At 34.4% G+C, this 22,713-nt stretch overlaps 4 protein-coding genes across 4 annotated transcripts; 2 read left to right on the top strand and 2 right to left on the bottom strand.

The window, feature by feature from the left end:
* Window positions 1-392: 392 nt before the first annotated feature.
* Window positions 393-6,629, top strand: LOC141676987 (ultraviolet-B receptor UVR8). The gene is made up of 7 exons (XM_074482719.1): window positions 393-716; window positions 1,445-1,484; window positions 1,574-1,898; window positions 1,994-2,343; window positions 3,017-3,418; window positions 3,739-4,126; window positions 6,105-6,629. Exons 3-7 carry the CDS (start codon window positions 1,674-1,676, stop codon window positions 6,345-6,347), a joined length of 1,608 nt encoding a protein of 535 aa, XP_074338820.1. The 5' UTR covers window positions 393-716; window positions 1,445-1,484; window positions 1,574-1,673; the 3' UTR covers window positions 6,348-6,629.
* Window positions 6,630-11,059: 4,430 nt separating this feature from the next.
* On the top strand, window positions 11,060-12,743 carry LOC141676988 (putative pectate lyase 5). Its single transcript, XM_074482720.1, has 4 exons — window positions 11,060-11,221; window positions 11,310-12,050; window positions 12,129-12,267; window positions 12,398-12,743. The coding sequence occupies exons 1-4, from the start codon at window positions 11,109-11,111 to the stop codon at window positions 12,617-12,619; spliced, it is 1,215 nt and encodes a 404-aa protein (XP_074338821.1). The 5' UTR covers window positions 11,060-11,108; the 3' UTR covers window positions 12,620-12,743.
* Window positions 12,744-16,553: 3,810 nt separating this feature from the next.
* On the bottom strand, window positions 16,554-18,290 carry LOC141678739 (vignain-like). The gene is made up of 4 exons (XM_074485113.1): window positions 17,738-18,290; window positions 17,377-17,609; window positions 17,111-17,251; window positions 16,554-17,016 (listed from the first exon to the last, which is right to left on the bottom strand). Exons 1-4 carry the CDS (start codon window positions 18,171-18,173, stop codon window positions 16,759-16,761), a joined length of 1,068 nt encoding a protein of 355 aa, XP_074341214.1. The 5' UTR covers window positions 18,174-18,290; the 3' UTR covers window positions 16,554-16,758.
* Window positions 18,291-19,492: 1,202 nt separating this feature from the next.
* Window positions 19,493-21,569, bottom strand: LOC141676730 (uncharacterized). Its single transcript, XM_074482433.1, has 2 exons — window positions 21,413-21,569; window positions 19,493-19,849 (listed from the first exon to the last, which is right to left on the bottom strand). Exons 1-2 carry the CDS (start codon window positions 21,515-21,517, stop codon window positions 19,763-19,765), a joined length of 192 nt encoding a protein of 63 aa, XP_074338534.1. The 5' UTR covers window positions 21,518-21,569; the 3' UTR covers window positions 19,493-19,762.
* Between the last annotated feature and the right edge of the window lie 1,144 nt (window positions 21,570-22,713).

The raw sequence follows: 22,713 nt of genomic DNA, 5'->3' as shown, positions 1-22,713 counted from the left end.
GACTTAATTAACGTATTTTCTCTTAAACTAAATTGAATATGGTGAAATGAAATGGAAATATATTAAATTATTAACTTTGTCATGAATTTCAATGATACTTATTCATTATCTTTTACTATAATTTAGTTTTATATAATAAAAAATAATAAATATTATAATCAATCCGTGTAATCGGTTTATAGGTCGGTATCTTTTAACTTATAAATTACTCCTTATAAAAGTCCAAAATAAAAGTTAAAATAATACATTCACAAATTTGTATGTACACAAAAATGACAATCAATAATCATGACAATAAAATAAAAAATAAAATAAATAAAAAATAATTAAATTTGTGTGTGCAGATGTGTGCGAGGATAGAGAGACAACTCATCTCTTTCTCGTCCACTTCACAAAACGTATAGAAGAGAGCCATCCGATTGAGAAAATAAAGCTTTACATATATATTACATACACAACACAACCTATACATACAAATTTTTATCATCTCAATAAAATTAAATTTGAGACTTTCTTTCATCTTTCTCTATATTCATTCATTTCTTCCTTGCCCATCAATATATTTCTCTCTAAATTCTCTAAAGTTCACATCTTTTTCATCTAATAATCTTATTTAACAACAGCCCTTCTTGATTATCTTTCAGTTCTTGCAGAATTTATAGACTTTTGATCAAGTTTTTTACATGGGTTTTCAAGAATCTTGGTTTTTTTCACATGTAATATTGGTTTCTTGTTATTTATGATATGATCCATGATGATCATAATGTGCAGATTTTAAAGTTACCCTTTTGATTTTATGAATTCTTGATGATAGTTTTGTATGTGTTTTACTTGTTTCTATTGTTTTACTTGATGAATTGAAGTTTTTTAGTGGATATTATGGTGGTTCTTGTTGATGATATAAAGATTGGATTTTTATGGTCTTTTTGACATGAAAATGATCAGATATATTTGATCCATGTTGTTTTGGTTTGCTTGTAATTATCTGTTGATATTTGTGTGAATTGATCATTAAAGATTAGATTTTTATGTGTTTATGCAATTGATCATACATGTGGAAAGTAACTTTTGGCCTTGAAATTCTTTTCTTTTTGATTGTGGATATTCTTTCTTGTGGAATTAGTATTCTACTTGGCATGGTTTTACTTCTGTTTTGGTTTTCTTGTTTGATCATGTGTGTGATTGACTTTCTATTTACTTGATGATGTAAATTGTTTTTTCATTTTCATTTGTCAAGTCTGGTATCTGTTCTTTGAAGCAACATAGAGCATGATCTGATCGTAACGTTTTGCGTACATTGATTGTTATGCTTTTCTGTGATATTGATATTTGATCATTTTAATGCATTTTGACTTGGTTTTGCTAATATTGTTGTATAGTCGAGTAATTTTGTTTACTTCAAATCATATTTATCATCACATTGTTCATATTTTTGTGTTTGTAGGTTTGATGCTCGAAATCATATGATCTGCTGATAATTCTAGGTACATAATTTTATAGGATTTTCAGCAGCATTTATTTTGATGACAAATGTATTGTATTCTCTAACTCTAACTATTGCTAAATGAATCAGGAAAGGTAAAGTAGTCGTAATATCTTCACGTTTAAGAGTTTCAGCAGTTAAGATCTTCTCCTTTGACTAATTCGGGCACTGCAGTCTTTAAGCAGTGCCCATGGATGCCACTACAAGTGGAACGGATACTTATCAATACCGCAAGATTCCTGATCAGTCAGTTAATGCACTTGTTACTTCTTCCCCGCGGTCATTTCAACGACAGCAACGTCATTGCTTTGGAGATGCTACTCCTGGAGAATTCCCGCTATCTGCAAACCCCTCCATTGTGCTTCATGTACTTACCGGATGTAATTTAGATCCTCAAGATCTTGCGAAATTAGAGGCAAGAACCCTCTTCCTTTTTAATCAAGTACTCTATATCTTTTTGTTGACTAGAATTGATAATGCTGCTGATTGGACTTGAATATTGTATTGCAGGCGACATGTTCCTTCTTCAGGCAGCCTGCAGACTTTGCCCCTGACAATGAACTGTCCTTAGCGGAGCTTGCGGCTCTAGACATGTGTCATAAGAGGGCGATATTTAAACCCATGTCAGAAGATGAGCGCCAAGAACTAAAACAAAAATGCGGGGGCTCCTGGAAACTTGTCCTAAGGTTCTTCATTGCTGGTGAAGCTTGCACCAGAAGAGAAAAATCACAAGCAATAGCAGGGCCTGGTCATAGTATAGCTGTGACGTCAAAAGGAACTGTGTACTCGTTTGGTTCTAATAGCTCTGGACAGCTTGGACATGGAACCATGGAAGAGGATTGGAGGCCACGCCCAATCAGGTCTTGACTCTGATCATAATGTTTCTGTAATTAAATTCTTGCTTTTAAAAATCGGGTTAAATATCAAAGTGGTCACTCAACTGAAGTTCATATATCAGTTTAATCATCAAACTTAACGGGATATCATTTGGATCACTAAAGTAATAATAAATATCAAACAAATACTTCAAAATATGTGCTCGAGAATTAAAATTTATTTTATGGAGTTCTAAACTTTTTTTTTAAATCTTATTACAACCAAATGAAAAGTTATGAATTCATAGTATTTTAGATGATTTTTTGAGATTTTTAAAATTTTATCTACTAATTATTTTTATTTAAATAAAGCAAATGACTACAAAATTAAAAATAAATAGTAGATAAATTTTAAAAAATCTTATTATATTATAGAAAATACTAGAATTCATACATTTTCATTTTGTTGTAATAGGATTCAAGCAAAATATATAGAACTCCATAAAATAAATTTTAATTCTCGAGCACATATTTTGAGGTATATGTATGATATTTATTATGACTTTAGTGATTCAAATGATACCCCGTTAACCTTGATGATTAAACTGATATATGGCGTTCAGTTGAGTGACCACTTTGATATTTAACCCTTTAAAAATCAGTTATGGATGGTAAGTTTCAATTGAGATAAATCTAATGAGAATTCATAATGTTGCAGATCCCTTCAAGGCATTCGAATCATTCAAGCAGCTGCAGGGGCCGGAAGGACAATGCTGATCAGTGATGCTGGCCAAGTCTATGCCATTGGCAAAGACTCCTTCGGGGAAGCCGAGTATGGGGCTCAGGGAATTAATGTAGTAAATACCCCACAACTTGTTGACTCACTGAAAAATATATTTGTGGTGCAAGCCGCAATTGGAAATTTCTTTACTGCCGTCTTGTCAAGAGAAGGAAGGGTTTATACTTTTTCTTGGGGAAATGAAAACAAAATTGGTCACCAAACAGAGCCAAATGATCTGGATCCCCACCCATTGTTGGGAGCACTAGAGAACATACCTGTGGTTCAAATTGCAGCTGGATACTGTTATCTACTTGCTTTGGCTTGTCAACCCAGTGGCATGTAAGCTTCCTTTCCTTTTTATCTAAATCATTTCTAATCTGTATCTAAATGTTGAACTTGGCATCTTCAATATAGAGTCTGAAATGATGCTTCAAAAAGTTTATATTTTTTAGTTAACTTCAACATAAAATGATGTAAATTCATCATTCTGATGTGTAATCTGCAACATGTTTAAGTAGACATTGTATTGAGCTTATCTCTTTCATCTTTGAAGATTATGCATAATGTTTGACAATAGATTTCCCATCTTGTTTTATGGTATACTTTAATATCTACAAATTATAAATGTACTCTTGTGTTTTTTTCCTTTTGCATATCAGGTCTGTATATTCTGTTGGTTGTGGCTTAGGAGGGAAGCTTGGACATGGAACTCGAACAGATGAGAAGCTTCCTAGATTGATTGAACAATTTCGTACTTTGAATATTCAGCCTGCAGTTGTTGCAGCAGGTGCTTGGCATGCTGCAGTAGTTGGCAGTGATGGAAGAGTTTGCACATGGGGTTGGGGGCGCTATGGCTGCTTAGGTCATGGAAATGAAGATTGTGAATCAGTCCCCAAGGTGGTCGAATCATTGAGCGGCGTCAAAGCTGTTCATGTTGCCACTGGTGATTACACGACTTTTGTGGTTTCTGATGAAGGCAATGTATACTCTTTTGGATGTGGGGAATCATCCAGTCTCGGACATAATACTGCAGCGGCCGATGATCAGGTCATTCCCCATCTTTCAATTAATTTTTCTCTATTATAATAATTATTTTTCAGTCAGTAACTGGGTGCATGCATCAGTAATATCCTTTAAAATGCCAAAGCCTAGGTTTTTTTCCTCATAACCCTCCTTACAGTTTGACATCTAAATAGATTTAACCTTCTATACGTGAGCCAATCTTATGTATACTTAAGGCATTGCACAGTATCTTGTTCTTAAAATGATCCTTTGCATTCTTGGATTGCTATATGTATAAGTTTAGTTAATGATACACGTACTCTTACGTACTCTTACTTTATATGGACATTGCAATATTTGTTGGAAATTTCTTTTGTGTCAAACTTTTCATTGTACATGTATGCTGACCAGGTTTTTGTTAGGACCTGTCCAGGCCCGCTCTTTGGATATATATATAAAAAGAAACAAAATTCTTTTATTGATAAACACACACACAACTAGGTGGTATTCGAGAGACCACCCACTCTCCACATACACACATAAGTCAATCTTATTTTTTCCTGCCTCAAACATATAAATGGCTTCCCTATTTATAACCTCAACCTCAACTCACAATCCCTAATTTAAATCTAAAATATTATTATTCCCACCAAATCCTCCCTTTGAAATCCATAACTGATGCACACACTAATTATTCAGATTTGTAACTGATTTAATAATTATTCTATTTATTATGTTTCCTAACATTACCGGCCGTCCAAACTTGAACCTTGTCCTCAAGGTTCAAATGAGAAAATAGTTTCATTCTTTCTTTTTCCTTTTCTTTCTAATCAAGAACCCCTGGCTCTCCGCCAATAATTTTCTAAATTCCTCCCAGTTACAAGAAGGCCGCTGACATTCCCCGCAATAGTCCAAGAACTAAAGATCATTTCTCGAATATAGTACAAAGTATACTACAGCCGACCAGACCTTCTTAGTTGGCGTTGAGAGGTTTACTAATTCAAAATAATTGTCAAAATAACTTTCAACCTTCAACGACCCACCTTCAAGTTTTAAGCCTTCGAATATGACTATTTCAAGTATTTGTGATAAAGAGTCCATGGATGAGTTTGGAGGCGATCAGACATTAAACAAACAAGTCTCTTGTTCTTTGTTGTTGCCACTATTAGAATTTAACGGAGTCTGCCCTAAAACCTCCAATATTGGTGGTTGCTGACGAGCCCTTTCATCTTCTTGAAATTTTCCAAAATCAATTTTTTGAAAATCTGATTTAAGCTCTCTATCATTCGCTTGTATTCCATTCAGATTCTCCTCAATTTCGTGGACCGACTTCTTGGCCTGTTCTCCAAGCCTTGCGAATCTTCACGAGCAGGCGGAGATGGTCCAGTAGTTTTGCGACTATAGCTGTCCATTTTTGTAAGTATGGCAACCATACCTTCTTTGAGAAAAGAAATGTCATTTTGAAACTTTTTAATATCCAACTTCAGAAATTTTGCCTTTCCAATTTATTTTTTCCTAGAAGTCGTCGATTCGATTTTTAACTTGTTTTGCACGTGTTGTTGCCCCAAGAACAGAGGTGCTCTGATACCACTATTAGGACCTGTCCAGGCCCGCTCTTTGGATATATATATAAAAAGAAACGAAATTCTTTTATTGATAAACACACACACACAACTAGGTGATATTCGAGAGACCACCCACTCTCCACATACACACATAAGTCAATCTTATTTTTTCCTGCCTCTCAAACATATAAATGGCTTCCCAATTTATAACCTCAACCTCAACTCACAATCCCTAAATTAAATCTAAAATATTATTATTCCCACCAAATCCTCCCTTTGAAATCCGTAACTGATGCACACACTAATTATTCAAATTTGTAACTGATTTAATAATTATTCTATTTATTATGTTTCCTAACAGTTTTCCATTTAAGTCTATGGAGATTAGAACTCGGTAGTAATCTCACCAATTTGCACATGAATTTTTACTGACCCCTACTGCGGCTGTTTTCTCACAGGGAAACCGCCATACAAATGTTCTGAGCCCCGAGATGGTAACATCTCTTCAGCAAATGAATGAGAGGGTGGTGCAGATCAGCCTCACCAATTCTATATACTGGAATGCGCATACATTTGCTCTCACCGAATCTGGCAAGCTCTTTGCATTTGGTGCCGGTGACAAAGGGCAGCTGGGAGTTGAACTTGTTTCCAACCAAACTGAAAGGGCAAATCCCGAAAGGGTTGACGTTGATCTCAGTTAGAAACCATTGCTAGTTTAGCTGATCTCGCACGCTAATTCAGTCTCTGCTAATTGATCATCTTTATGCTCATCGTGATCTGTGTTTAGTGTTCATTTACTCTGTTCATCTCTGTACATATCAAGAATTGTGAAGAATTTAGGTAGGTGCTCAGGGGCCTTGTACAGTTGCAAATTTAATCTTTCTAAAAGCTAGGGCTTAAGGTCTCAAAAATTGTAAATAGTTGGTACATGTATTCCAAAGTTTGTTTCATTAAATTATTAGTAAATGGTGACATTGTTCAGATTTTTTTATCTTTCTTCATGAAACAGAACATAAAAGTAAATTTGCAAGGATAAATAACATTAAAATCATAAGCTTTCAGTGTGGTATGCTTTTTTTTGAAGCACTTCATTTCTTAATGTTAATGACAAGTGACAACTTAAGGGGGTGTATTCAATTGGGATTTTGAAGGATTTTTATGGATTTTAGAAATTATGCGGTATTCAATTTGGATTTTAAATAATCCTTTAAAATCTGAAGGTATTCAACAAAAATTGGAAAAAGTCTTTTAAAATCTGAGTGTATTCAATTTAGAATTTAAAAAGTCAATCAAAATTTGTTGGTATTCAATTTGGATTTTAAAAAATACATCAAAATCTGATGGTATTCAACAGTCCATGGATTTTCTTTTATTTAAAAAAGTTGTGGATTTTGATGGATTTGCTATTACATTTTTATATCTTGAAATCTCTTCAAAATACATGAGATTTTGATGGATTTCTAAAAAACTCCACAAAATCTGCAAGACTCTACAAGATTTTGGATGAACTCCATCAAAATCCACGAAGAATTGAAATCAACGAAAATCTTTTAAAATTCATAAATTATTAACAATCCTATAAAATCTGAAATGAATACACCCCCTAAGAATTCCCATATTAAAGAAGAGAGAAAAGTTCTACGAAGACCAGATTTTTAATGGAGACCTCGGAGACCACCTATATTTTGTAATCAAAATACTGTGAAATATATTATTTTGTGAATTATCTTTCACGAATATCACTAATTCATTAAAATTGTTGAAGACCATTTAAGTTTAATAAGTATAATGTGTTTGTTCTTCAATTTGAACAAATGTTCTGCAAACTAAACATGTTCCGTGGAATAAAACATTTTGTAATGTTTTACGTGCAGTATATGTATGATATTCAAGATTTTGAATTAAATAATGATCTTTGTAGAACATAATTCACAAAATAATACATTTTACAATATTTTTATGCAAAATTTTAGTTGTAGAACATAAGTGGTCTCCGTGTTCTCCAACAAAAGTCTGATCTCCATATAACTTTACTCTAAAGAAGATTGTAATTACTAATTACCATATAAACATGCATATAGTCGTAGTGAGTCGTTATGGGATCGGAAAGCCGTTATGGGATCGGAAAGCCGTTATGGGATCGTGATGAGTTATTATGAAATCGAAATTTCTTCATTTTTGATCAGCCAGGTAGTGAGTCTACGGAATCGAAATTTCTTCATTTTTATCAACCAGGTATGAGTCGTTACAAAATCAGAATTTCTTTATTTTTGATTACTCAATGGTAGCCTTTTTGTTCAGCAATTGTTTGATGCGGAGAATCATAACATCACATTTTTGCCAAAACGGGAAACCTTTTTTTTTTATGGTTCATTGAGCTTTTTAGAATGTGTTTAAAAACCAAAATTATGATGGGGCTTGTGCAACATTTGATAGGCCGCTCTTATGCTTTCCTGTCAATGTACAATTGGGCTGTTTGGGCTTTTGTGAGCCAGGCCATCTAAAATCCAATCCCCAATTCATATCGGGCCATCCCAAGACCCTAATCCATTCAATTTAAGATTGGATTTTTCTAATATGTCCTCGGGGAGAGATGCTAAGAGCAGTGCGGTGCAGAGCTCTCGTTACTAATGATTGATCCCTTGCATTTATAAAAATTTTGATCAATAATTTTTTTACAACTCATCAATCACATTTTCTTAACATGTACCCACGGGTATAAACTAGACAAACCGTTTTAATTTTTTTAATAATTAGGCTTGTGTATCGGGTTGATCGAAAATCGAAACCAGAATTTGGAACAAAAAGAAGTAAGACCTGAGCTATATGATTACGCTATGAGTATGAGGCTACCAACGATTTTAAAAACTCACTCACACATTTGAAATTAATAAAAATCCATCAATTTTAAAAACTCGCTCACACATTTGACATTAAATTAATTTCGTTACATTGCATAAATAATCCAAATCCTAATCCGACAGTTGATACCTCGCTACTTTTACGTCCCGAGATTTCGTATCGTAAAAAATAAAGGTGAGCGTGTGAATGTATCTAAATTGTATAAGCACGAAATAAATCAAAGTATACTATGTATATCCGACCACTTAAAACTGACCCCAAAGGAAGAATGGTGTGGCCCGATCCATTGAAAAGGACGGCCCATTATCGATGATACAAAAGAATATTGATACACACAGCCCACATGCATGAACGTGCCTGTCTTTTCACTTAAAGCAAATAATGACGTCACCAATCTTTATGATTTTAATTCAAAGGATGGGGCCTTAGTTACATATTTCGAAAATTTAAGAAAAATGAATTGAAGTACTAATTTATGATTTATCGATATTTGTCAGTAATTTACCCGAGATTTATCTAATCAGTCAAATATTTTTAGCTACATTTCGGGTGCGCACTGCAAACCACGTGAACTAAGTTAAACCGCATTTAAGCGACAGACTCTGACTCAGGAAGCATAATTATAAATTGTCCTCCCGTGGGATTCGAACTTGTGACCAACCCGTGACCAAGAGGAAAGTTTTCTTCTCTTTAACCAACTGAGTCAATTCTTGCGGGCGACCGATTTCTATAATTATGATGGGTGATATAAATGTAATTGTATAGATTAATGTAATTCCAATAAAAGTATTAATTTAATTCAATAAGAAAAGAAGAATATATCAAAGAAAATAAATTATAAATGCAATATAATTTTTACAAAATATTAAAAGTTCATGTTATTCAAAGATATTTCAATAATAACTCATTTTTTTAATTCAAGACATATTAAGATCAAATGATATTACTATTATTAAAAAAACTATTTATTGAACTATTTTACATGTGAATAAAAAGTCCAAACTCCATACTAGTGACCATAAAATCACTAATTAAAAAGCAGATCACCGTCCCACCTTATCCTCAGTGCACCTTCGTACCATTGTTTCTACATCTCAATTTCCAAAATAAAAACAAAATCTATGACTTCGTCCTAAAATACAAGTTTCTTTGAAATTTTACGCGTACTTTAAGGTGAATAAAAATGATACTCCCTCTGTTTTTTAATATATAACGTTTGACTTTCTGGCACACATGTTTAGGAGGTTTGACCGTTTATTAATAATAATTTTTTTCGAAATTTTTTTTTGTGAATAAAAATTTTGATCTCATATTTTTATTCAAAAAAAGAATTTCTTAAAAATAGTAATTCTTTCAATCCTCCTAAATATGTGTGTCAAAAAATCAAACGTCATATATTAAAAAATAGAGTTAGCTATTAAGCATTTCTTCTTTGAAGTAAAAGTATTAATCATTCCTTAATCGGGGCGCAATAAGATAACTGAAGTGTTTAACATTTCTGGTCTTGATTCTCGCTTATTTTTGAAAAGATTACTCATGATTAACTTGTTACCAGATAAGTTTGGTTTGATTTACAAAGATGCAGATTATCGAAATTCTAGTAAGAATTCTAGTAAGGTACTCCCTCCGTTTCATTTTAATATTCGCTTACCTTTAATTTGACACTCATTTCTAAGTGACTTGACTTGACTGTATACTTAAAATAACAATTTTTAATTTTTTTTCTGAATAAAAATATATAACTTAAATTTGTATTTATAAAAAGAAAATAGTAAAAATAATAATTTATACTATGTGTGCAAAAAGGTTAAGAGGCAGTTAAAATGAAACGGAGGAGTACGTAAATATAAAGATCACTGCGGTCTAGTTTCATTCTCAAATCAATTAAAAGATTGTTGCACATCTGTCGGTGATTCAGCTTAATAATAATAAATGTATTATTTACTTCTTAATCAGTCTGTTAATTATTCTTTTCTCATTTGTCACAGACACAAGTTTCTGCATTGTGTTCTGGTTCTGCAGAGGGCCCACAGCCCCTCAAGGGTAGATGAGCAATGAAATAATCACCTCTGTCTCTATTTTTCAACTTATTACTATTTAACTAATTTTTCAATTCCACCTTTTAATTTTTTTTAGAAAAATAGATCGAGCAAGTGCTGTTGAAAATTGATGTGTTATGAGAAAAAAATGCTGGTGGAAAAAGTGATGTCACGAAAATTAGATAATTATTTGATAATTTTTTTTACTTTATATATATTTTGAGATATAATATATAAAAGTAATATTTTTTAGAAGGTTTGATGGTGATTATAGTTACTTCTTGTAAAAATTATAAACAATTTTTGGATTCCAAAAGTATGGAGGTATGTTTTTGCTAACAGTAATTTTTAAATCAAAAACGCTTTTTCAGACAGTAGTTTTTAAAATTTAACAGCTTTTCAACAAAAAACTGCTGTAAGGGTATGTGACAGTACAGTAATACTAAAGACAGCCTTACTCTAATGTACATAATTTCAAGATTTAACTCCTTTATAATAGTATCAAACTCATCCCAAACTTGTTCATTTTCTAACTCTCTTGCACTACTAGAAAACAAAGATATGTCAATTATACAAGTCTTTCTTCTGTTTCTTTATCTTCTTGAAGCTCCAATCTTTATTCTAAGTGCTAGACAAGTTCAAGATGCTGAGCTAGTAGTGGAAGAAGTGCACAAGTACGGTGCATTTTACATTTTTTTCGAGTTTTAATAGTATTCGAAAAAATGCACTTCTTGAGTGTTGACATTGTTTTTGTTGTTGCAGGAGCATCAATGCCAGTAGAAGGAATCTGGGATTTTTGTCATGTGGAACTGGTAATCCGATAGACGATTGCTGGAGATGCGACAAGAACTGGGAAAAGAACAGACAGAGGCTTGCAGATTGCGCCATAGGGTTTGGAAAGCATGCCATTGGAGGAAGAGATGGTAAAATTTATGTGGTCACTGATGATAAGGATGATGATCCTGTGAATCCAAAGCCAGGAACTTTAAGATATGGTGTTATTCAAGATGAGCCTCTCTGGATCATCTTTAAACGCGATATGGTGATCAAACTCAGGGAAGAACTTATGATGAATTCATTCAAGACCATTGATGGTAGAGGTGCAAATGTGCATATTGCTGGAGGACCATGCATTACTATACAGTATGTGACCAACATTATCATTCATGGCTTAAACATACACGATTGCAAGCGAGGAGGGAACGCTAACGTGAGAGACTCTCCGGGCCACTATGGATGGAGGACTATTTCAGATGGTGATGGAGTGTCAATTTTTGGAGGAAGCCATGTTTGGGTGGACCATTGTTCGCTATCTAACTGCAAAGATGGCTTGATTGATGCCATTCGAGGATCAACAGCCATTACGATATCAAACAATTACATGACACACCATAACAAGGTTATGCTATTAGGTCACAGTGACAGTTATACACGAGATAAGAATATGCAAGTTACAATTGCCTTCAACCATTTTGGAGAAGGCCTAGTTCAGAGGATGCCAAGGTAAAATTAAAATTACCGCGATTTTGTATGACATTTTGGTATCTGGTTTATTATCTGAAGTTCTGCAAATATTTGCAGGTGCAGACATGGATACTTTCATGTGGTGAATAATGACTACACTCACTGGGAAATGTATGCTATTGGGGGCAGTGCTTCTCCAACTATTAACAGTCAAGGCAATAGATTTCTGGCCCCTAATAATGAGTTCAACAAAGAGGTGACAATAACTGTAGTTTTAAGTGTTGGCATGTTGCTATAAGATCAATAATGTAGTAAATATTGTCGATAGGATGTACCATTTTTGTTAATGATTAAGGTGAATGACTAATCTGCAAATCATCACTCAGGTTACAAAGCATGAAGATGCGCCAAAAAAAGAATGGAGCAGATGGAACTGGAGGTCTGAAGGAGACTTGTTGTTAAACGGTGCCTACTTCACTACTTCAGGGGGAGGCACGTCGTCTAAGTATGCCAAGGCATCGAGCCTAGGTGCAAGATCATCGTCTCTTGTGGGTACAATTACAGGAGCTGCAGGTGTACTCAGTTGCAGGAAAGGCTCACATTGCTAACTGATGACCTTAAGTGGCATAAGAAGCCATGTTTTCTTTAAATTATAACCAAGCCAATTGTATTTAAAAATTTGCATGCTTATGCAGCACCTTTAAGATTACAGATGGTCATTCTGTTAGGTCATCTTATCTTTTGGCCTTTTCATATGATTAACACCCTAGTTCATTCTTATTGCAAAAAATAAACAGAACTGTACTAGGTAGATTCCTGGCATCTAAAAGGTTTATCAAGAAACAAGAACCGAAATCTTTAGTAGGAAAGATCTACTCTAAATCATTGACGGAACCAGGATTACAAGAGAGCCGGGACCAAAAATATGTAATGTTGAATTTTTAATGTCATCATGGGCTTAAAATGATTTTCCGCTGTTTTTAACCTCAAAATCGAGATCTGGGAATTTATTTTTTGATCGAATTTTGAAGTTCAGCCGAGACTGTAGCCTAGAGTAGCCCCCTCTGGTTCCGCCACCATAATGAGGGAGGTCCCAGAGGCCTCACATGATAACTAGAATATGCAGTAGGGTGATATGGAAATGAACACGACAAAAGCTTTTAATACTTACTAAGTTAATCTAGATGGGCAGTTGCAACTTACAAGGTCAGACAAATCTACAGAATTGATCAATTTGGACTGAACATTAATGCAGAGATCTTGTTTTCAAACTACTGCAGACTAATGTCCTGTTCCTCCTGCTATCAGAAGAGGAAGTAACATGCAAATTTTAAAAGGTCTGCTTTGCAGTTATTGTTAACTACTTGTGTTGCCGACAGTAAAACAAGTTCTCATAAATCATAGCAATGTGAAACCACCAAGTCTATTGATGACAAAGCTCAAAGATGTCTCATTCTCATCACAAAACATGGGCCAGTAATGCTTACTGCAGTGAAACAGACTAAAGATCTAACAGTTTTTCTTGCGAGTAGCCCTTTGGTAGGAAGATGCATTTAGTAACACAGTCTTGATCTCCATCTCGAATGTTTATTGACATCACTGGTTTGTGGTCACTTAAGTACCTCCTACTACCAAATGCATTTAGTAACACAGTCTCGATCTCCATCTCAAACGTTTAATTTACAGCACTGGTTTGCAGTCACTTAAGTACCTCCTACTAGGTACTAGATTCCAGTTTCATAAGAAGTATTGTTTCTTGGCATGTAAAGAACACTCGAGTACGGTTCAATTGGGAACTGTAACAACTGCAGTTCTCTTATGCATCTTGAAGCAAATCATACACAAAGATGATATAAAGCCAACTAATTTAGTAACTTACTCTTTGCAACATCTCAAAATCACCATCAATCCGAATGGTATCAGAAACCATTCATAACAAAAAATGAATCATGAAAGCAGACATGTATAAATTTCAATATCCTTAACTAATAAATAGGCATAGGTGCATATTGGCCATCTTTCGCTTTACCAGATTATAACAAAGTACATACATTTTGCATGGGTGTTAAATAATTTATGTACATTAGCTAACAGCTATTGTGAAAGATGCTACCCTACTCCCAGATCCTGTGACTCCGGTGACAACAGAGTCACGAGTGATCCTCGATAGTTTATTGTTTGGTAAGAGGTGCTGGAGCTGCTGCAGGTGTTGCAGAAACACAGTCAAGGCCACCACTAGTGGAGACTGAAATAAAAGGAGCAGGCTTAAGAAGACCAGGGTCAGCTGGAATAGCGGTGATTGAAATAGAAGGCGTGAATGGATCAGGATCAGGATTCATGAGAATTAAGAAGTGATTACTTTGCTTGAAAAGATGATCACAATTACTAGAGTGGCTGCTTTAATAGTTTTGCTTAAATTTACTGTTTTGAATTTTTATAGATTGCTTCACTTTCAATGATTACACTGCTTTGTTATGACTCTAGACCTTTTTTATTGTCAATCCACAGAGAAAAACAAGCCAATACATAGAAACATTAATAGAGACTCTGTTATCACCTCCACATAACACTTAATCAAGCCAAACAGAAACCATGCATCTCTAATTTTTAGTTTATAGCAGTCTTGTAATATCTTAGAGCTCGTCCTTCTGAGGCACAGGATTCGGGTTATTTGCAGTAAGCTTTAAAGGGTAAGACGCCTCCATCACTCCGTGGCTATACCACATATATCCTCCACTGCATTAATACCATGTTGCATCCTGTTGAGTAACCAGTCGCTCTAAAACCTTAAGGTGTTAGAGAAAGGCCTAACCGGATCTATATTCTAACACAATCCTTATGTTACCTTTTTCTCCCCATTCAGGTGTCCAAGAATTCTTCACTATCCAGTACTTTCTCCCATCATTCATTGCTCCGTGGCCCAGAATTGTCACCCGGTGATCTAGCTGTGTTCCACATTCACCAGTGTATTGGGGGCAGTAATTCTCTAACTATTAGTAGTCAAGGCTATAGATTTCTTGCCCTTAATAACGAGTTCAACAAAGAGGTGATGAACATTATTTAATCAAAGTAAATAACTGTAACTATAAATGTTTGCTAGAAGATCACTAGTGTAGTAATTATTGTCAATAGGCTGTACCAAATTTTTGAATGCCTCAGGCCAATGACTAATCTGCATATCATCGCGTTGGTTACAAAGCATGAAGATACGCCAAAAAAAGAATGGAGGAGATGGAACTGGAGGTCCGAAGGAGACTTGTTGTTAAACGGTGCCTACTGGCAGGTGTACTCAGTTGCAGAAAATGCTCCCATTGCTAACTGATGACAGAAATTGCTCCCATTGCTAACTGATGACCTAAAGTGGCCTAAGAAGCCATAAAATTTCTTAGAATACATCCAAGCCAATTCGACTCACAACTTTGCATGCGTACGCAGCACCTTCAAAATTGCAGATGGTCATTCCATTAGGCCATCTTACTCTGTTAATGATTAAGACCTTAGCTTTCTTCTATTACATAAGATAAGAAGAACAGTATTATGTAGATTCCTAGTATTTAAAGGTGTCTCAACTCTCAAGAAACAAAAACTGAGTTTTAGTAAGATCAGATCAACATAACTACAATAAGATACGGGGGAGACTCGATTAAAGAGGTGCAAAAATTTAATTGTAACCATGTTAATCTCATTAAAAAAATCTAGCAAGATAAAATGAAGCTCTCATTTTTGATGCCTGTTTAAAAAATAAATTGTGCAACGGATTAATACTTTCATATTGTTACAGCATCACAAATATGATGTACATGTAATAGACATTGTGCATGCATCTAGGCCAAGCTTTCATCCGGCCTAAAAGTAGAAAGATGCAACTGCAGCTATGAAAGCTCCAGCAATATCGATTGAAACTTTTAGGGAGGAGGCAGCACTGGGAGCAGGTGCTGGTGCTGGGACAGCGCCCAATGCACCTGCAGCACCTGCCATTAACGCATTTGCTGCAGGTGCTCCAGCCGCTGCAGTTGCCTCTCCTACCAAGTCTTTGGCAGATGGAGCTCCAGCCTTTGGAGCTTCAGCAGAAGCAGCCTTTGAAGCAGCATCATGAGCAGAGGAGGCAGCGCCCTCAGCGGAGGCTGCAGAAGCCTTCCCAACAACGAATAACACAACAAAGGCTGCAACAAAGACAATTTGGCGTGCCATTTTTTGGATTTTGTCAAGTATGTAAAATGAAAAGAGATTTAGTGTGATGTAATGTGATGGCTTGAAGATTTTGCTGTAATTTTTTCGATAGATTTTCCATACAATGGATATGTACCGAGAGTTATATAGAGGTCAAAGAATGAAAGGCATGAATGTTACCGGAGAGTTAGGGAAGCCATTCATTATATTTAGACAATGCTTGTTGTATCAACATTCCAAAGTTTGTGGTTTCTATTATTTTCTTCTCCAACCTCTAATTGTATATAAATAGTCTAATCTCTGTCTCTCCTTTTTTTTCTTTGATATTTGAAGAAACTAGAATATAGATATGCAAATAAAAGTTACATGTAGTATACAGAACACACCAAAGTAGATTTTATTGTCATTCCACAGAAAGAAAACAAGCTGTTACATAGAAACATAAATAAAGACTGCACTGTCCTTGAACAAGCATAGCAACATACTTTGTGATCACCTATGATCATCTCCACACACATTTAATCAAACCAAACAGAAACCATCTCTAAGTTTTTGTTTTTTGCAGTCTTGTAATGTCTCAGAGCTCGTCCTTCTGAGGCCCAGGTTTCGGATTATCTGCAGTAAGCTTGATAGGGTATGACGCCTCCATGGCTATTCCACATATTCCCTCTGCTGCATCTATACCACGGTGCATTCTTATGTAACCTTTTTCTCCCCATTCAGATCCCCAGGAATTCTTCACTATCCAGTACTTTGTCCCATCATTAGTTGCTCCGTAGCCCACAACTGCCACCCCGTGATCTAGCTCAGTTCCACATTCACCAGAGTATACACCCTTCCAAGAGTGGAGTATAATAATGTTAGTATTAATCTTTATTCATATTTAGTTGAGATATTTGAAATACAAATGGTTATTCACTAATCACTACCTCTTTGTAAAATTGCATGTCTGAACCACCAGCATCAATAGCGACTGATACAGGCTGATTTGCAACAGCTTTTGTCAAGGCCTGCTCATTATTTTCAGGTACATTTTCATGTCCGTCAATCTTAACAAATGGAGCATTCATCTGTAATAGCAAATAAGCATTCACATCAGTCTTGACAATCATGTTATCACACACATATCCGAGGGCACACATATATTTTACTGAGTTTTGGTTAAACAAATCTGTAATAAAAACATTATACTAACCTTTGTTGCATCACATCTTTGATCTTTTGCTCTGTAAGGGTAAACTTTCTCAGTTGTGACTCCACCACTTTGTTTAATGAACTCCAGTGCATTCTCCATTAGTCCTCCATTGCAACCTTGGTTATCTGATTCACAGTCGACGAGCTCTTGCTCAGATAAAGAGACTAACTGATTCGTCTTGATTTTATTGATACCCTCAACTCCAACTATTGTTGAAAATGCCCAGCAACTACCTGCACATGAAATGCATCATTGGATAAGTTATATATTAATATTGAGTTTGGAATATAAATCCTAAGTGTTACAAATTCAGAGATAACTAAATTCTCAGCAAGACTTATATGAAAGTGGCCATATTTACCGCATCTTCCTTGATCCTTCACAGGAGTAACTGCACCGTGCTTCCTCCAATCAACAGATGAAGGGAGATGTTCAGTGTTCTCATGCATAAATCCAGTCCTACGACGATCTCCCCGAAGACTCCTGTAATGTTTCACTTTAGAACTATAAGAATTCCTGAACTCATGGTTTGTCATATCTGCAAACTTGTTGACCTCCAATTTGTAAGGCTTGTTCATCTGGTTCACTTTGTGAATGTGCTTTACATTTGTCTTGAACACGTTGAAACGCACCTGCTTCTCCGTCAAGTCCCTGGAGACTGTGTGGTGGCTCCTCCACCTCTCATACAAATCCCACAAACTTTCATCGGTAGCCAAATCCTGCTCAGTGACCTCTAAGCTCTTTACCACCCCAAACACTAGTGCTAATGAAAGAACTAACAAAACCACCCCCTTCATGACAGTATATTATATTACCAGATTCAAGTCTGCCTAAGAAATGATAATTGTGTCTGTATATAATTTAATTTTGATGTATATCGTTATAACGATAAGCTCTGACAAGTGAAGCAAAGTTCAAAACGATATACTCATGCAATGCAGGCCTGATTTTATACGGAAAAGTTGTTAGTTCTTTACCGCTTTAGCAGAAGATAAAGGGGGAAAGTGAAGTGCTGATATAAGATTAATCGGCTGTTTTAAGAGATGGATTTGTACTTATATGCTACATAGGTTGTTTTGCTTAGATAAGATGATGATTTGGCTATGTTGAGAGACTCACTCTTATGGTGCACGATTTTGTTGCAAGCAGGGTGTGATATAAATCATGAAACCTGAGCAGTTCAGTAGAAAAATCCGAAAACCTTTTCAGAAAGTTGCTTGGAGGCATGTGATTTGTTATGCTGATTACATATGATTTTAACGTAATAGATCTACAGCTACACACAAGAGGATAAAGGAAATGTGCAGGTTCGCCCAGATGAAAAATGGTAGATTTTACGGTATTCCCCTAATGGTAATTACTTAGGACTCAGAACGTCGATACTCTTTATGATTATTTCACACGATGTGATAATAAACACTTTCAGATTGGCCGCTCACTTATTTCACAGGATGTGATAATAAGCACTTACAGATTGGCCGCTCACTTGCTCATATACTCGAAAACAAGATATCTCTTTACATTTCTTTTGCTCGGAAACAAAGGGTACTGTAACACATACTCTAATACTCAAGTCTTTTATGCATTTGAACATCAATTATGCATCAAATGCTTTGTAAGTTCACTGATGAGCAAAGACAGTTTACAGGTTAAACTGTTTTCAATATCTATCTGAGCATTGTCAACATCCAACACAAAAATGCTTAACTTTTATCATTACAACAAATCTTGGTGTGCTTCAAACTGTTTATGAAGTTTCTCATTTTCATCCATGAGAGTTAGACAAGCATGATTTGAAATGAATTATACTAGGAAAATTAAAAATAATAGAACAAGCGGGCAATTTAAGAAACACAATGTGAGAAACTCTACCTTAAAAATACAATACTGTCTGCCAGGGTAACAGCCATTTCCGAAAAACATGTTCATTAATTAACCAAATGAGTAATATCATTTTTCTCTCTCAAAGACCCCCCCCCCCCCAAACAAAAAAAAAAACAAAAACAAAAAACCCACATACACAGGAGCCAACTACAAGTAGCCATGTAACTTCATAAATCAGGGCTATAATTTATAATGGAAGAGGCATCTAGCCTAAAAGCTGCATTTCTTCATATGAACTAAATAACCATTTCCATATCACATCCATCATTTATATTAAAAATGAAAACATACTCCAATAACTCCGTCCCAAAACAACATGTGAACCAATGACAGGGGACGGCGATACAGTTACCCATTATACAAGTTCATCAATGACAATTATATTTATCATTTGATACAAAAGTCATATTTATGAATTCTGGCACCGTGAACCAGAACAATTTATGAAAAAGTAAAAGCCGAAATAGAAAGTTCACAAGAATGCCAGAAGCAGTGGATTAAATCAGGCATAGGAATCCTTTTCTTTGGCTTGTTGCAGCAATTCTTGTCTCACTCTCCTGATCTCATCTTCCTTCTCCATTCTTTCTTTCTGGAATCATAAAACATAACAAGAACTTGTGTTAGTAAACATATTAAAGGGTAGCAGTGACGCGACAAAAAGAATCCTGCAAACTAAAAAAACATCGACATAAAACACAAGGAAGTGAGGACCAGTTTTCAATAAAGTTCAGTAGAAGAAGCACACTAGTTTTCAAAAGGTTAAAGGCAGCGATCCACATAATAATCTGAATAGGTTCATTCACATATTACTGGTTTTCGCAATCCAGCATGTCAACGGAAACATTCCTTTCTTCCAAAATATGTTTGCATAAAAATACAAAATGCACCAACGTCCAGTGCTCCGTTTGGTTGGAGAAAAAGAATGGAAGAAGGAACGAAATTACTTATTACACAAAATACTACAATTTCCATTCCATCCGGTTTCATTATTCCCAGCCAAACAGCGGGTAATACTTTACAAAACCAGTCCACATTAAGGTTTAAGCCGGCCAAATAAAACTCGCTGCTAAAATCCACTTGCGTGTTCTACCAATACAACTCAAGTCCAATCAAAACCTATTCTATTCTGAAGCTTCAGCATTTTTCTCATATTTCCTTCCTCAATTTAATAAACACGTCTCGTAATTAATCAAGTCAATTTTTCTCATCTTTCCTTCCTCACTTTAATAAACTCGTGTCGTAATTATTCAAATCAAATTTTCTTATCTTTCCTTCCTCACTTTAAAAACCAGTGTCATAGTTAATCAAATTAAGCTCGTGTAGACATCCCCTTATGTAACAAATTCTTAACACTACCAATTCAAACTAACAACAACCTTCTACGTATTCTTCAACAACCAACCAAATTAACAAAAGTTACAGCTTTATCAAATCAAAACCCCATCACAAAAACATAACCAATCAATAGTTTCAATCTCTACTAATTTCACATACATAAACAACTAATTTCAAGAATTAAAAAAAGCTAAATCTCACTATAACTACAACATTCCCAATTGAGCTCAAACACAACAACATAATCAATCAAAAGTTTCAATCTTTACTAAAAACATATTTTTCAAGAATATAAGGTCAGATTTCACTAGAACTACAACATTTGCCATTCGAATTAGGATAGAAAAGAATACCCAATTGCCAAAAAGACAAAACAAGAACGCCCAATTGAGCTCAAACACAACAACAACATAATCAATCAAAAGTTTCAATCTTTACTAATAAAAAACATATTTTTCATGAATATAAGGTCAGATTTCACTAGAACTACAACATTTCCAATTCGAATTAGGATAGAAAAGAATACCCAATTGCCAAGAACACAAAACAAGAACACCCAATTGAGCTCAAACACAACAACAGCAAAATCAATCAAAAGTTTCAATCTTTACTAATCTAACAAAAATTAAAAAATCAAGAAAATAAGGTCAGATCTCACTAGAACTACAACATTCCTAATCCAAATTGGATTAAAAAAGAATACCCAATTGCCAAGAACACAAAACAAGAATACCCAAATGAGCTAAAACACAAAAACACAACAAAAAAATATAGATACAGATTTTTGTAAGTATAGAATTAAGGAAAAAGATGAGACCTTTTCATCTTGACGAAGGGCAATATAGACATGAATTTTATCCATGGTTTCCCAGAAGAGAAATGCACCCACTGACATTCCAAAGAATGTGCTCACTTTCACCATTTTTTTGATCTTTTTTTGCTTGTTGAAATTGAAATTTTTAGGGATTTGATTATAAGATGGGTTGTGTTATTTGGGGAGGAGATCTTAAACGACGTCGTTTACTGTCATGTGTTAATATCGTAGTTATTTTTCGTCGAGTTATGCATGAAATAAAAACTACTCTTTTTTTAGTAATTTTTTTTTTAGTAATATATATTTAAAGTTTTGAAATTTAATTGTTACAAAATTGTAAGATTATTTATTTATTTAGTGTTTGATCATCTATAGTTGTTGTACAAAAAATAATTATGATGAAAATGAGCTCTATTGAAGTGAAAATCAATCGAATATTTTACTTTATTAAGTTTCTTTCAAGTTAAATATAATCTAATCAAATGAACCGAGTTAAATCATACAACAAGTGAAATATATATATATATATATATATATATATTATTTTTTAGTTAATTAATTTTCTATACATTGTTGGCTTTTAGTGTCTAAATTATTTATAATTGTATTTCTTTCTCTATAATTATCAAATTGACTATATAAACTATATAATTTTGATAGTCAATTTCATGATTAGAAATATGAACTACTACTAGCACTAATCAACTAATTATATAATGCTAATTTAAATTTTGCAGTCAATGATTACATCATAAAATTAATTTCATATTATTCTGTATAACATCAACTCATCAATCCTACATGAATGTTACTCTATTGACTTCTGCCAACCAATATCAACTTGTGACCTTAACTTTAAAAAAAAGTTAATTACAAAACAAACAATAAGAAAAAACAAGCTATAAAATGGTTGTTTGGACAGCATCTATGTCTGTTAGATCCTTCTGATTTCAAATGCTGCCACATAAAAATATGAAAATTTCCCTGCCTGTTGGCATCATTAAACATCCTAAACTATATTTACACTTGCTAAAAACATGCATTAAGAATATTTCACAATCTTTTAATCATTCTTGTCTCTACTCTACAAGACCATTGTCATTGATTTTGCTACAAATGGATTAACAGACTAATATTCTTTAGCCTTCACAATGCAGTTGATTAATCAAAGACAAACAGATGTATGGATTATTAGTTCAATTTTGGATAGTGATATGTCAAATATTCATTTGTCACACAATGAGTATTACAAAGACAGCCGGCTTATTCCAAGTCTCCATATTATAAGATGGACTGCATATTGC

This window comes from Apium graveolens, chromosome 8 (genome assembly GCF_009905375.1).
Source record: "Apium graveolens cultivar Ventura chromosome 8, ASM990537v1, whole genome shotgun sequence".
Lineage (NCBI taxonomy): Eukaryota > Viridiplantae > Streptophyta > Magnoliopsida > Apiales > Apiaceae > Apium > Apium graveolens.
The sequence above is the reverse complement of the archived record's forward strand: the minus strand, read 5'-3'. Positions and strand labels throughout refer to the sequence as shown.